Source organism: Protobothrops mucrosquamatus, unplaced genomic scaffold (assembly GCF_001527695.2).
Source record: "Protobothrops mucrosquamatus isolate PMUCROS unplaced genomic scaffold, P.Mucros_1.0 scaffold3128, whole genome shotgun sequence".
Lineage (NCBI taxonomy): Eukaryota > Metazoa > Chordata > Lepidosauria > Squamata > Viperidae > Protobothrops > Protobothrops mucrosquamatus.
The window spans coordinates 207043-221739 of record NW_015389130.1 but is presented as its reverse complement, the minus strand read 5'-3'; the positions used below and the strand labels follow the sequence as shown (position 1 = coordinate 221739).

The 14697-nt window shown below is 44.7% G+C and overlaps 1 protein-coding gene across 1 annotated transcript; it reads left to right on the top strand.

The window, feature by feature from the left end:
- The first annotated feature begins 372 nt into the window (after positions 1-372).
- Positions 373-14468, top strand: LOC107297070 (FERM domain-containing protein 4A-like). Its single transcript, XM_015826428.1, has 6 exons — positions 373-437; positions 2891-2974; positions 7652-7717; positions 10516-10573; positions 13182-13268; positions 14424-14468. Exons 1-6 carry the CDS (start codon positions 373-375, stop codon positions 14466-14468), a joined length of 405 nt encoding a protein of 134 aa, XP_015681914.1.
- The last annotated feature ends 229 nt before the right edge of the window (positions 14469-14697 follow it).

The window sequence follows — 14697 nt, the reverse complement described above, 5'->3', positions numbered from 1 at the left end:
TTTTTATTTCATTTATTTACCAGTGGAACAACCTGCCTCCAGAAGCGGTGAATGCTCCAACGCTAGAAGTTTTTAAGAAGAGACTGGACAGCCATTTGTCCGAAATGGTATAGGGTTTCCTGCCTGAGCAGGGGGTTGGACTAGATGACTTCCAAGGTCCCTTCCAACTTTATTATTATTATTATTATTATTAAGGAGGAAGGACACATACAGGCACCACTAATTCTGTAAGGGTGCAGCAGTTGTAAATGTAAGGGCAAAATGGAAATCTGGGTTTGTTACGGGCCTAGTTCCCACATTAGCATCTTTGTTCTGTTGTTTCTGGTGCTTGTGAGAATGTGTTTCAGGTTGGGTAGTTGAGTCCCTCACCTAATGGCTAAGAAAATGCCTCCAGAATGTGTTGTAGAAGAGTGTGTGAGTGATTGTGAGACTTTCAGGTAACCCCCGGTGATGATCTGTTTTTGCAGTTTATCTTCTGTTTTATAGTTCTTCCTGGGAACCAACCTGGCTCCACTGATTTGTCTTGTTGGGTGTGTTAACACAACGCTCCCATCTTCCCGTAATTTTTTTGTTTTGTTTTACGTTTTACTGACAAGACTCCTGTTTTGGGGGCAGTTGAAAATTTTAAATTGCATGTTCCAATGTTTATATCTAATTTCTGCCTGGGGGAAGGGACAGATACAGTTAAATTAAACTGATTTAGATGTTAATAATGGGATTGCGTAATGTGTTAATGGAGAGCCAATTTGGTGTAGTGGTTAAGGCACTTGGTTAGAAACTGAAAGACTGTGAGTTTTAGATCCTACCTTAGGCACAAAGCCAGTGGGGTGACTTGAGCCGGTCGCTTTTTCTCAGGCCTGGGAATGAAGCAACGGCAAACCATTTCCGAAAAATCTTGCCAGGAAATCTGCATGGACCCGTCCAGGGAGTGTCTGAGAATCAGACACGGTTGAGCAGGAAGGAGAAAAAAAAGTGATACGACTTAAATAAAAATGAAAGTTTGATCTTGTACAGCGCGTCAGAGATCCCTTTTTTCTGGGCTTCTGTTTGCTGTTTTTTTAAAAAACAACAACAACAACAACATTCTGTATTCCAAAATAAACGCACACAAATGCAAAACCAAGTCACAGTTCCTTTCATTTGGGGCAAGTCAGAACCTCAGCAGTTTTCTCCATCCAGAAATTTTGCTCTCTTTTATTTTTTTCTTTTAATGATGTTTTTGCCAAGTTTCTCAGCCTTGCAGGAAAGCATCAGCCTGCCCCTTCCCACAGGAAACGCAATCCCCACCCACCCTCCAAGCAGGCCGAGGAGGTGGGTGAACAAAGGACTTGTCAAGGCAGGAAAAGCCACTCCGGCTGGAGATCTCTGATCAGCAATTGCTCCTTGGAGCATTTTTGGAAGTCATTAAAATCTGGAGAGAGTTCTCGCAGCTTCCTTACAAAACTTTCTCTTTCCTTCCTGCACATGTGGCTTTCCGCACCGGATCGCCCGCTTTGAAAACGCAACAAGGTTTTGAATTCATTTTTTTTAATTTGTTTTCCCAAATACAAAATGCAGAAATACGAAGAAAAGAGGAAAATAATGGGAAAATAGGGGAGGAAAGGGGGAATCAGGAAAAAATGTAGGGGAAAGGGAAAAAAGAAAAGCATTGACTTTTTTTGGCGCAGTAAAATAAGGTACCGTAACAACACACGCCCTCGTTTTTTTTACTTTTGCATAGTAATATAAACTACAAACCTATCTAATCAGCAAAACGCAAAATCAAAGTTTCATATTTTTTTTGTCCACCTCAAGCACAAAGTCCAGAATCGGTTTCCAAGTAGAAACAAAATTAATTGTGTCCTTTTCTTTAATCGAAGCAGTTCATTTAGCCATCTCTGCAAACTCCCATCAACTTTTGCCGCCCTTCGGCCACCGAAGGAGAATCATGTGAGAATCGCAAAAGTATTCTCCCATGTTTGTGCACACTGTTCCTGCTATTGAAACACAGTGATGTTGTGACAATCTTCAGAAATCCAAATGAAATGGAGGAAGCCATATCTGGAGTAGCTTTGTTCAGATGGAGGTGATGCTGGGGGCCAAAGGTCCCTGATTCCCTAATGCAAAATAAAGAAATGTTGAAGGGATCACTCTACAGCAGACATGTCAAAGACAAGGCCCGGGGGCCGGATGCAGCCCGCGAAGTGGTTTCATGTGGCCCGCGAAGCCATTCTGGAAACACTGAGGGAACGGCCCCCGCTGCCTTGGCCCTAGCCCAGGCCAGCCGGGAGCCAATGTGCAATTTTGTGGTGGCCATCTATGCTGAAACGCATTCAGTCTTAGCTCCACAAGGCTGTCTGGAAACAGCGAGGAACCAGAAGAACCTTGAGCAGCAACCTTGAGGAAGTGGGGCTGGGCTTGGTGCCACGGGTGCTCAAGGGCCAGGCTGGGCATTTGACCTCTGCTGCCCAGAGCTCCGGGCAGCCTGCACCACCATCCAGCCCCCCCCCCGCATGGCCTGAGAGGAACAGTGAGGCTCCTCCAGTGGACCATGCCTTGGCACTTGCCCTGGTCCCACCCCGTTCTGCCAGAGACCCTCAGATCTGTCCCACTCCTGCCCAGGCCCCCACAGGCACTCTTAACGCGAATGATGTAGAGCTGGCCACGCCCACCCAATAGGCCACACCCACTCCATCCACGCCCACCCAGTAGGCCGCACCCACCCAGCCCCCTGAGGGCAACCGCAATGCTGATGCGGCCCTCAATGAAATTGAGTTTGACACCCCTGCTCTACAGTGTTTCATTATGCAAGAATCGAGTTCGAGACTGTCAGTCTTACCTCTCGGTTAACGTGCTTAAAAATTGGATTTCTTTCTCTTCCCCCCCCCCCCTTCCCCCTTCTCTTTTTCAGCAATGAAACTGTAAGGACGGACTTGAAGAAGTTGCCGGCGCTTCCCACTCAAGCCCTTAAGGAGCACCCATCTCTGGCTTATTGGTAAATATTTGACTTTATCTTTAATAAGATCTGCCCTCTGACTTTCTCTACTGAACACCCGCACTGATGGTGGTTTCTCTGAAAAATCGATTTGCCTTATGAGACAAGGGTTTGTTAATTGACTGAGATTGGTACGAAATTTGTCTCTGCGGCATTCGACAAAAGCAGCTTCGACGTCAACCCTTCACTTACCATAGCAATTAAAACAAAGGCGTATGGTTCATAATTAAAATGAACAGTTAAAACCCGCCGTTACAACCCACTACAAAACAGATGAGTTTGAAGGGCCTTTTACCTTTCCCAGATTATTCACCAAGTGGCTTTTAACGAGAATGGAATGGAATGGAATGGAATGGAATAGAATAGAATAGAATAGAATAGAATAGAATAGAATAGAATAGAATAGAATAGAATAGGAGTATGATAGGATAAGAGTAGAGTAGGATAGGATAGGATAGGATAGGATATTGGAAAGAATAGAATAGAATAGAATAGAATAGAATAGAATAGAATAGAATAGAATAGAATAGAATAGAATAGAATAGAATAGCTATTGGAAAGAATGGAATAGAATAGAATAGAATAGTATAGAATAGAATAGAATAGAATAGCTATTGGAAAGAATGGAATAGAATAGAATAGAATAGAATAGAATAGAATAGAATAGAATAGAATAGAATAGAATAGGACTTGAATAGAATAGGACTAGAATAGAATAGAATAGAATAGAATAGAATAGAATAGGACTGTTGAATAGAATAAAATAGAATAGAATAGAATAGGACTGTTGAATAGAATAAAATAGAATAGAATAGGACTGTTGAATAGAATAGAATAGAATAGAATAGAATAGAATAGGACGGTTGAATAGAATAGAATAGAATAGAATAGAATAGAATAGAATAGAATAGAATAGAATAGATTTCCATCCGTTGCTTCTTGTCCTGCCTTCAGGCGCTTTGGAGAATAGCTTGACTGCCTCTTCTTTGTGGCAGCCCCTGAGATACTGGAACACTGCTATCCTGTCCCCCCTGTCATATTGCTTCATCCTATGTCTGTAACCAGAGCGAGAGCCGTTCTACCCCCTTGCCCGCTGGGCATTGTGCACATACTACCCACGTTCTCCAGCTGGACAAGAAGCCGGGAGGTTGATGTGGAGTTTTTGCAAATGCTCTGCCCTATGAATAATCTCCGGGCTTTCCCCCTTTCCTCCTCCTGCTAGGGCTGAGCATTAAATCCACTGGCCCATTCGAAGAGAATTTAAAATGAATGGGGAGTCCTAAGGAAATGCCTCTCAACCGCCTCTTTCATCAGCCCAAATATGAATCTGCTCAGGAAGCGGAGAGAGAGACATTTTTGCTTTCCACGGTTCGCCTGAGTCTTTCATGCCTTTCTCTCTCTCTCTCTTTTTTTTTTGAAGGCTCTTGGCTTCCAGCCATCTTATCTGCTTCCCCTTTAACTTCCCCAGCGTTGTAATTTGATGACAGCAAGGGAATGTGATTTTCATTTTGTGGCTGGGTGATCTTTTATTTACAGTATTCTCTCTCTGGCCACCCACTCGTTGGAACTGGCTGACCCCTTTCTCGGCAAAACTGCGCCCGGGACAAAAGTCTGGAGAAAGTTCTCTTTGTTTACTCTGTGAAATTCCAGGACGGTCCTTGGGAAAGTTCTCAGAGTCTACAATAGCTTCTGACTTAACAGGGCTCCTATTCTTTCCTACCTTCCTATTCTTGATGCATTTCTCCCCCTCTTTTCTCTGAAAGCTCAAGGCAACTTGTAGAACCATTTTTTTTTCTCAACCTTGGTATGGACTCTGACTCCCAGAATTCCCTAGCCACAGCCACAAATCTTCAGGTTGCCAAGGTTTAGAAACACAACTCTAGAGGATGGAATCCTCCCCAACATTATTCCCACAATTGTGCTCTGAAGCAGCTGGAAAAGAGTGGCGGATCCGTAGTCGCTCAGTGATCTCCTTGATCAAGTGGGATTTCATCCGGGTCTCTGCAATCCAGGACCGATGAAAATGCATTCAAATGTGCTCACACCTTCATTCTCACAAGGGGCTGAAATGCGCAGGGAGGGAGGGAGGGAGGGAAGAGAAAGGGAATGGGAATGGGGAAGGGAGGGAGGGAGGGAGGGAGGGAGAAAAGAAGGGGAAGGATAGGATAGGAAAGGAAAGGGAGAGGAAAAGATAGGAAAGGAAAGGAAGAAGGGGAAGGGAAGGAAAGGGAAGGAAGAAGGGGAAGGGAAGGGAAGGAAAGGAAGAAGGGGAAGGGAAGGGAAGGAAAGGAAGGGGAAGGAAAGGAAAGGAAGAAGGGGAAGGGAAGGAAAGGAAGAAGGGGAAGGGAAGGGAAGGAAGAAGGGGAAGGGAAGGGAAGGGAAGGAAGAAGGGGAAGGGAAGGGAAGGAAAGGAAAGGAAGAAGGGGAAGGGAAGGAAAGGAAAGGAAGAAGGGGAAGGGAAGGGAAGGAAAGGAAGGGGAAGGAAAGGAAAGGAAGAAGGGGAAGGAAAGGAAAGGAAGAAGAGGAAGGGAAGGGAAGGGAAGGAAGAAGAGGAAGGGAAGGGAAGGGAAGGAAAAGATAGGAAAGGAAAGGAAAAGAAAAAGGGGAAGGAAAGAAAAGAAAAGGAAGAAGGGGAGGGAAGGAAAGGAAGAAGAGGAAGGAAAGGAAGAAGAGGAAGGGAAGGGAGGGGGAGGGAAGGGAAGGAAGAAGGGGAAGGGAAGAAAAGGAAAGGAAGCTGAAGGAAAGGAAAGGAAAGGAAGAAGGGGAAGGAAGGAGGGGGAGGAAAGGAAAGGAAGAAGGGGGAGGGAAGGAAAGGAAGAAGAGGAAGGAAAGGAAAGGAAAGGAAAGGAAGAAGAGGAAGGGAAGGGAGGGGGAGGGAAGGAAGGAAAGGAAGAAGAGGAAGGGAAGGAAAGGAAAAGATAGGAAAGGAAAGGAAAAGGGGGAAGGAAAGAAAAGAAAAGGAAGAAGGGGAAGGGAAGGAAAGGGAATGCAGCTGTAAATGACAAAAACTACGAGAGAAGGAGGGAAAGGAAAGGAAAGGAAAGGAAAGGCACAATGCTGAGTACAGATAAAGCCAGTGGATAACCTGAAAGGAATGGGAAAAAAGCAGAGAAGAGCAAGAATATGGGAACATTGGAAATGGGCAGTGAACAGAAAGGGATTAGCATAGAGTTGACAGTGAAGAGCAGGAAAATAGCAGAAAATAACAACAATTCTGGAACCTGCTTAGAGTTTGCTTGCTTGAACCCGATTTCTATCCGTCATCACGGATGAGAGTATCCAGTCCTTGAACTGAAGATTTACAATACGGCTCCCAGTTTATTCTTCTGTGTGAGCCGTCTTTGTGTAAATCTGAATTGTATCTGGGGCCTTTCCCAGTCACAAAAAAAGCGAACCAACAGCATCCTATTTATATTCAATTACATAACCGTGCTCACGCTAAGATACTTGGTATGATCCATAAGACTTACGCGGTACGAGGATCTTTTTCTTAACTTAATAGTACATGGTGCTTCCTCACCTTTTTTTGGCAAGGGAGTGGCATAGGAGAAAATGCAAAGTAAACTTCAAACCTTTTCAAGTATTACCTGACCTGGAGCTCACCTCCTCCTCAATTTCTACTTCCCTGTAGCTAATGTTTTTGTTTTATAAAAGGAAAGCCCTTTTTTAATGGAAGAATATATTCTAGGACAGCTAGCGTTGTTTCCCCTGCTTTCCATTTTGTTATCTATACCAGGGCTTTTCAACCTTTTCACCCATTGTACCACATTTAGGATATGGCAACATCCGAGTACCACCAGTCACCTAGCAAGGTGTCAAAAACTTGATGACCCCAAAAAAAGGAAAAAAGTGATAAAGTACAGGTAGTCCTCGACTTATAACAGTTCACTTAGTGATTGTTCGAAGTTACAGTGGCACTGAAAAAAGTGCCCCCCAAGCCACAGCCAAGCAAGACACCTGCCTGCCCGCCCGGCGGCGCTCTTCCTCCTGTCCGAGGTTTTCATTGTTGTGAGCATTTCTGTTGAGGATTGGCAGTGGGGGTGGGGTGGGGGGTGTTTGGTTTTTATTCCCCCCGTCTGCTGGGTGGTTGCAGCAGGTTTTGGTCACTTCACATGACCCTGGGACACTGTGACCGTCATAAATATGAATCAGTTGCCAAGCATCTGAATGTAAATCACAAGACCCTGGAGAGGCTGCAACGTTCCAGCTGATCGGTGCTTCTTCTGGGCTCAGCAGAAGCGTCAGGATCAGTGCTGCTTTCCAGCTGATTGGTGCTTCTTCAGGGCTCAGCGGAAGCGCCAGGATCAGTGCCGAGCTCCAGCTGGAGCCTGGTGCTGATCCTGGCGCTTCCACTGAGCCCTGACAGCCCTGAAGAAGCGCCGATCAGCTGGAAAGCGGCACTGATCCTGGCGCTTCTGCTGAGCCCTGACAGCCCTGCAGCTCCAGCCGTCTCTCGCTCAGGCCGCTACCACTTTTTTAGGATGGTCGCGTACCACCTGCCAGGTGCCAATGTACCACAGGTGTTACCCGTACCACTGGTTGAAAAGCCCTGATCTATACAGAGATCTTTGAGATTTATTGACTTGATCACTGAGGAGATGGTTCTCCTACTCTGGAACGCCATCATACTTTTTCAACTCTGCCTGCTAAATTAATTCCTGTTTCTCTTTTTCCAAGTGAGGATCGAGTGATTGAGCATTACAAGAAGCTGAATGGACAGACAAGAGGCCAAGCTATCGTCAAGTAAGTCAAAAACAGGAATTCTAGACACAGAACATTTTGGCCAGTGTGCATTCGAAATCTCGTTGTGACCTCAGTCTCTTTCATAACATTATTTGGCTTCAAAGCAGCGATGTCCAAAGTAGGATCCAGCAAACTGTGCTTCTTCCTTAAAATGAATATCAGTAACAATGGAGACCCTCTTAAAATATGACCCTCTTAAAAGCTGGCATTCCAGATTTTTTAGGTCCAAGTCAGGTTTCCAGGTGGATATGGGTTATATCCCAAAGTGTATATCCCTTGTGTGATGCACAAGCACTTAATTTGTTTGCTAAAATTTAACTCTTTGCAGCAGTATACAATTATAGGTTCATCATAGCTTGTAGAAAGAATTCCATGAAGGCAGAAACGACTTCAAATCTGCTTTAAGGGTTGGTGTTTTTTTTTTCTTCAGTCTCTTTCATTTTCCATGCAGGTAGTCCTCGACTTGCGACCACAATTGAGCCCAAAATTTCTGTTGCTAAGTGAAACATTTTTTTAAGTGAATTCTGCCCCATTTTACGACTTTTCCTGCCACAGTTGTTAAGTGAATCACTGCAGTTGATAAGTTAGTAACATGGTTGTTAAGTGAATCTGGCTTCCCCCACTGACTTTGCTTGTCAGAGGGTCGCAAAAAGAGATAATATGACTGCGGGACAGTGCAAACCGTCATAAATATGAGTCAGTTGCCAAGCATTTGAATTTTGATCATGTGACCGTGGAAATGCTGCAATGGCTGTAAGCGTGGAAAATGCTAAGACACTTTTTTCAGTGCCGTTGTAACTTTGAACGGTCACTAAATGAACTATTGTAAGTCAAGGACTCTCTGTATTTTACTTCCTCTGGATGAGGTGGGCCAAAATAATTAGGCCAGTAAAAAAAAGATATGAAGGGAAGAATTGGGGGTCTCGCTTCCTTTATTGAAGTTTGCAAAGAACCAGCCTGCCCCCCGCCAAAACCTCCGAGGCCCTGATCTTATGTTATCAACTACAAGCTAAGACGATAAAAACAATAAAGCACTGCTCTAGCCATTCACATTTATGTCCCAACATCAGACTGAAGCCCCTATAATTTCAGGGGTAGGCAGCCTTGGCTCTTTTATGACTCGTGGACTTCAACTCCCAGAATTCCTGAGCCAGTCATTCTGAGGGGAAAGGGAGAGTTTCCAAGCTGAGCCGTGCTGGCTCAGGAATTCTGGGAGTTGAAGTCCACGAGTCATAAAAGAGCCAAGGTTACCTACCTCTGGCCTAGGCCTAGGCTGCTTTATGACTCGTGGACTTCAACTCCCAGAATTCCTGAGCCAGCCATGCTGAGGGGAAAGGGAGAGGGTTTCCAAGCTGAGCCGTGCTGGCTCAGGAATTCTGGGAGTTGAAGTCCACGAGTCATAAAAGAGCCATGGTTGCCTACCCCTGCCCTATATCATAGAGTATAAGTTGTATACCCCTGCCCTATATCATAGAGTATAAGCCTAACCCAGAGGTAGGCAACCTTGGCTCTTTTATGACTCGTGGACTTCAACTCCCAGAATTCCTGAGCCAGCCATGCTGAGGGGAAAGGGAGAGGTTTCCAAGCTGAGCCATGCTGGCTCAGGCATTCTGGGAGTTGAAGTCCACGAGTCATAAAAGAGCTAAGGTTGCCTACCCCTGGCCTAACCTATTTTTCAACGCTTGCCCTTGCAGAAGTCTCTGGAGATTCTCAGTCATCCAGGTCACGGTTGTCCCAAAAGTCCTTTTTTTTTTCAGGAGGCACCTGGACTTTCTTGTTTTTTCTTTGAAGACGTTTCGCTTCTCATCCAAGAAGCTTCTTCAGCTCTGGCTGGACGGTGGGAAATGAAGCTTCTTGGATGAGGAGCGAAATGTCTTCAAAGAAAAACAAGAAAGTCCAGTTGCCTCAAGAAAAAGCACCTTTTGGGTCATTTGCAGAAGCTGATGTCTCTGCTTGTGAAATTATTTGTGTGTCCGCATTCCTGGGCAGGGTGCTTCATTAGCCAAAATCACCTGCAACCTTCAGTTAAATTAACGCTTTGTTTTTTATTTAACATTGAGTTTTTCCACCTTAGGTTGCTCATGGAAAGTTATTTTGTACCGTCCTAATATTCCTTGGCCGACGGGGTTCACAGCAGCCCCTTCTGCCAGAAAGAGTGGGGTGGACAATCCCACTGGGGTGAGACAATTCCTCAGGTAGCTTGGATCCATGTCATAAGAGGCTTTGTAGTTCAAGGGTCCCCAACCCCCGGTCCGTGGACCAGTACCGGTCCGTGGTATGCCAGCAACCAGTCTACACAAACAAGCAAAGCCCCATCCATGGGATGCAGGCAACACACAAAATCATGCACTTTCCAGTCCGTGGAAAAAACCTTTCTCCACGAAACCAGTCCCCGGTGCCCAAAGAGTTGGGGACCTTTGTTGTAGGTAATAACCAACACCTTGTATTGGACCCAGAAGCAAGCTGGCCACCAATAACAGCTCACACAGCAGTGGTGTGACATGGATCACACACCAGGGACTCCTGAAACTGCCCACACATCTGCGTTCTGCCCCCATTGAAGCTTTCGGATACTCTCCAAGGGTGGCCCCATGTAGAGTGCACGGCGTTGGATTATATAAGGAAAGCATTATGATGTTTAAGTGACATGAATTCAAATTTTGGGAGAGTTTAAAAGATGCAAGGTTGGGTTTCAAAGTTGGGTCTCAAAAGACTGCCCAGGTGTCAGTATGCTGTTTTGCATAACTCCCGTGCTGTTTGCGTCTTTGATCTCATTTTTCTTATGTTTTTTTTCCTAGTTATATGAGCATTGTAGAGTCCCTCCCAACCTATGGAGTACATTATTATGCAGTCAAGGTGGGTGCGCTCTGAAAAAAATAATTTAATTCGTTAATGGGTTGACCCTGAGCAAGGACAATTGAAATCATTATTCTGTACTTACATGTGATTCCATTCTGAACAGTCTGACTGTTTTGGGTTAAGACAGGGGTAGGCAACCTTGGCTCTTTTATGACTCGTGGACTCCCATAATTCCTGAGCCAGCCATGCTGAGGGGAAAGGGAGAGTTTCTAAGCTGAGCCATGCAGGCTCAGGAATTCTGGGAGTTGAAGTCCACGAGTCATAAAAGAGCCAAGGTTGCCTACCCCTGGGTTAAGATAAATAAGTGGCCTTCATGATTTCATAGGGAAGTAGATCAAACTGAAAAATCAGATACCTGAAATGCACAAGAGCGTTACTGTTCATTACTGTTGATGAGAACTTAACTGTATCGTATCTTAGTTTTGATGGTCTTAGGTATTTGAATGGCAGTGTAAAACGGTTGGTTTCTTGCACTATTCATTCCAACAACACAGCCATTAAAGCAGTGTTTCTCAACCTTGACAATTTTAAGGCATGTGGACTTCAACTCCCAGAATTCCACAGCCAGCATTGCTGGCTGTGGAATTCTGGGAGTTGAAGTCCACATGCCTTAAAATTGTGAAGGTTGAGAAACACTGCATTAAATAAACTTAACATTTACAGCTAAGTAAGATAGCATTGCCATGCAGCCATGTTTTATGGGCTCTCAAAAGTAGCATGTAGATGGCACAGGATTGTCTTCAGACATGCTGACTTCGAAACACCATGGGAAAAATAGTCATTACCCCAATCCCACTGTAAGCTACTGTAGGTAGTCATGGTGGCGCAGTGGTTAGAAGGCAATATTGCGGGCTAACTCACTGCTCATTGCCAGCAGTTCGATCAAGGTTGACTCAAGGCTCAAGGTTGACTCAGCCTTCTGTCCTTCCGAGGTCGGTAAAATGAGGACTCAGATTGTTGGGTGAAAGATGCTGACTCTGTAAACTACTTAGAGAGGGCTGCAAAACACTGTGAAGCGGTATAAAAGTCTACGGGCTGTTGCTAGTCCTTGATTTACGACTGATTGCTTAGTAACTGGCCAAAGGTACGACGGAGGACCTTCCCAAAGCTACTTATTCTGGAACCGTGAACTGAGATGCATTATAGTTCTGATCCAGATAGCATAAACTCCACGAAAATGGTTTTAAACAAATATTTATTGTCCAGGAATTCTAAGCAGAGACTTACTTTACAGTAGATACATCCAGTCATATTCACATCTGTCCATTCTCGTAGGTAAAAAGGGAATAATTCCCCATCTCAGCTAGGCATGGATACGGATGCCAATCGATGCGTGCATGATGCTTGATTAAATAAAGGCTTTTACAACCCTGGCACATAGCCAGGACATCCTGTAATAAACTTTGAAGCCCCTCCCACTGACTAGATAAGATATAGGACTGACTAACAACTAGACTACATTTCCCAAAGGCCATCTCTTAAGGAAACAGTGTTTAACCCGTTAAATGCTAAATGCTCTAACACAGTTCTTAATTCCTAAGCTAAATGTATGCTCTGGCCAGAGTTACATACTGGTCCAGCACACTACTTACAATCCAGTTTTGAAGTTCTAGGAGTTGAAATCCACGCAGCTTAAAATGGACAAAGTCGAAAAACATCGTTCGCAAACGTTTACTCAAAATTGGTTTCCGTTTATAAAAAAAATCTATAAGGATGAAACTTTTCTTTTTGTGCACCTTTTAACGTTTCTGTTCAGTTCTGTTCAGGGATAGCAGGGGGAAGGATCATAAAAGTCCAGATGGCAGCTGTAACCCATGCAATCAAAATCCTGCCCCTTTTTACATGTGTCTTACATGCAATGCTTGTTGGACAGGGGGAGGAGCTTCCACCACACAGCCTAGACACCATTTTTACTGTTTTGATCCCTCCCTTATAGACCCTCATGTTGACAGAGATAACATTCAGGTTCTCTGTACAATAATTAATCTTAAAAAGGGGGGGAAAGAATCATGCTTCCAAGCTTAAACCTTCGCTAAGGAGCACTCCAGTAGATTATGACATTTGGACTCCAAGATATACGTAGAACATAGGAGAGAGAATAACAAGAGTTGGAAGGGACCTTGGAGGTCTTCTAGTCCAACCCCCTGCTCAGGCAGAAAGCCCTATACCAGGGGTAGGCAACCTTGGCTCTTTTATGACTTGTGGACTTCAACTCCCAGAATTCCTGAGCCAGCATGACTCAGCTTGGAAACCTCTCCGTTTCCCCTCAGCATGGCTGGCTCAGGAATTCTGGGAGTTGAAGTCCAGAAGTCATGAAGGGGCCATAGTTCCCCCATGTTGGCTCAGGAATTCTGGGAGTTGAAGTCCACGAGTCATAAAAGAGCCAAGGTTGCCTACCCCTGCTTATACCATTTCAGACAAATGGGCTGTCCAATCTCTTCTTTAAAACCTCCAGTGTTGGAGCACCCACAACTTCTGAAGACAACTGGTTCCACTGATTAATTGTTCTCACTGTCAGGAAATTGCTCCTCGGTCCTAGGTTAAACAGTAATAGTAAAAAAGTAAAAGAGTAAGTCATTTATTCTGTTTCTCCCCAACTTTCTAGGATAAGCAGGGAATTCCGTGGTGGTTAGGACTCAGCTACAAAGGCATCTTCCAATATGACTATCACGACAAAGTGAAGCCAAGGAAGGTAAGCCATATCCTATGACGAAATGTCGCAAGTCAAGTGTGAACTCATTTTGATTTACAGAATTGTTGAAGATCTCCGGGGGGGGGGGAACCATATAAATCTTCGGCCAAGGGCCTAAGCAGCTGCCCTTTACTTCCCCTTGTACAACTTCTTTCTCAGAGATTAGTTCCAGCCTCAGTCCTGAGCTATTCAACAATGCCCCATCACAAACAATATGAATGACCCACCACCATCTGAATACAGAATACACAGCTGGAAGGGACCTTGGAGGTCTTCTAGTCCAACCCCCTGCTCAGGCAGGAAAAAGTATACCCTTTCAGACAAATGGTTGTCCAATCTCTTCTTAAAAACTTCCAGTGTTGGAGCATTCACAGTTTCTGGAGGCAGGTTGTTCCACTGATTAATTGTTCTCACTGTCAGGACATTTCTCCTTAGTTCTAGATTGCTTCTTGGTTAGTTTCCATCCGTTGCTTCTTGTCCTGCCTTTGGGTGCTTTGGAGAATAGCTTGACTCCCTCTTCTTTGTGGCAGCCCCTCAGATATTAGAGCATTGCTATGATTTCACTCAAGTCCTTCTTTTCTTTTCATTTCATTAAACTAGACATACCCAATTCCTGCAACCTTCTTCATATGTTTTAGCCTTCAGCCCCCTGATCACCTTTGTTGCTCTTCTCTGCACTCTTTCCGAAGTTTTGGTCACCAAAACATTTTGTTGGGTTTTTTTTAGAATATGGTCACCAAAACTGGATGAGGTATTCCAAGTGTGGTCTTACCAAGGCATTATCAATTGGTTATATTATAAAATCTGTAAATACTGTAGTTGTCAACAGGAGCTTACTTGAAGCTTATCATTTCTTTTCTCCTGTAAGAAGGGAAGGGGAAACCTGCAGCTACCTGCAGATCGAGAACAATAAGTGCCTGCTTCAGGCAGTTTATGGAGAGCTGATAAAAGCTGCATTAGAAACACAGTTCCTGACTGGAAGCTGCAGATGAATGCAAGAAGATAAAGCAGCAAGGCTGAAAACCCAGGGACCAGCTCCTCCTCCAGGCTAGCTAGGCTTTGAGTCTCGAGAGGTTGAGCCACAGGTATTCACCTTTCCGTCGCTGGACTGTTTGGGCAAGGCTCTGAAGTGGTTTTGTGCATCCCTGTTTGCAGAGGTTCACTCTAGAGGCTGCTGGAGGAACCACAGTGGAGACATGAGCAGAACAGAATGCCAGTGTTGGAAGGGACCTTGGAGGTCTTCTAGTCCAACCCCCTGCTCAGGCAGGAAACCCTATACCATTTCAGACAAGTGGCTGTCCAGTCTCTTCTTAAAAACCTCCAGTGTTGGAGCACCCACAACTTCTGGAGGCAAGCTGTTCCACTGGTTAATTGTCCTCACTGTTAGGAAGTTTCTCCTTAATTCCAGGTTGCTTCTCTCCTTGCTTAG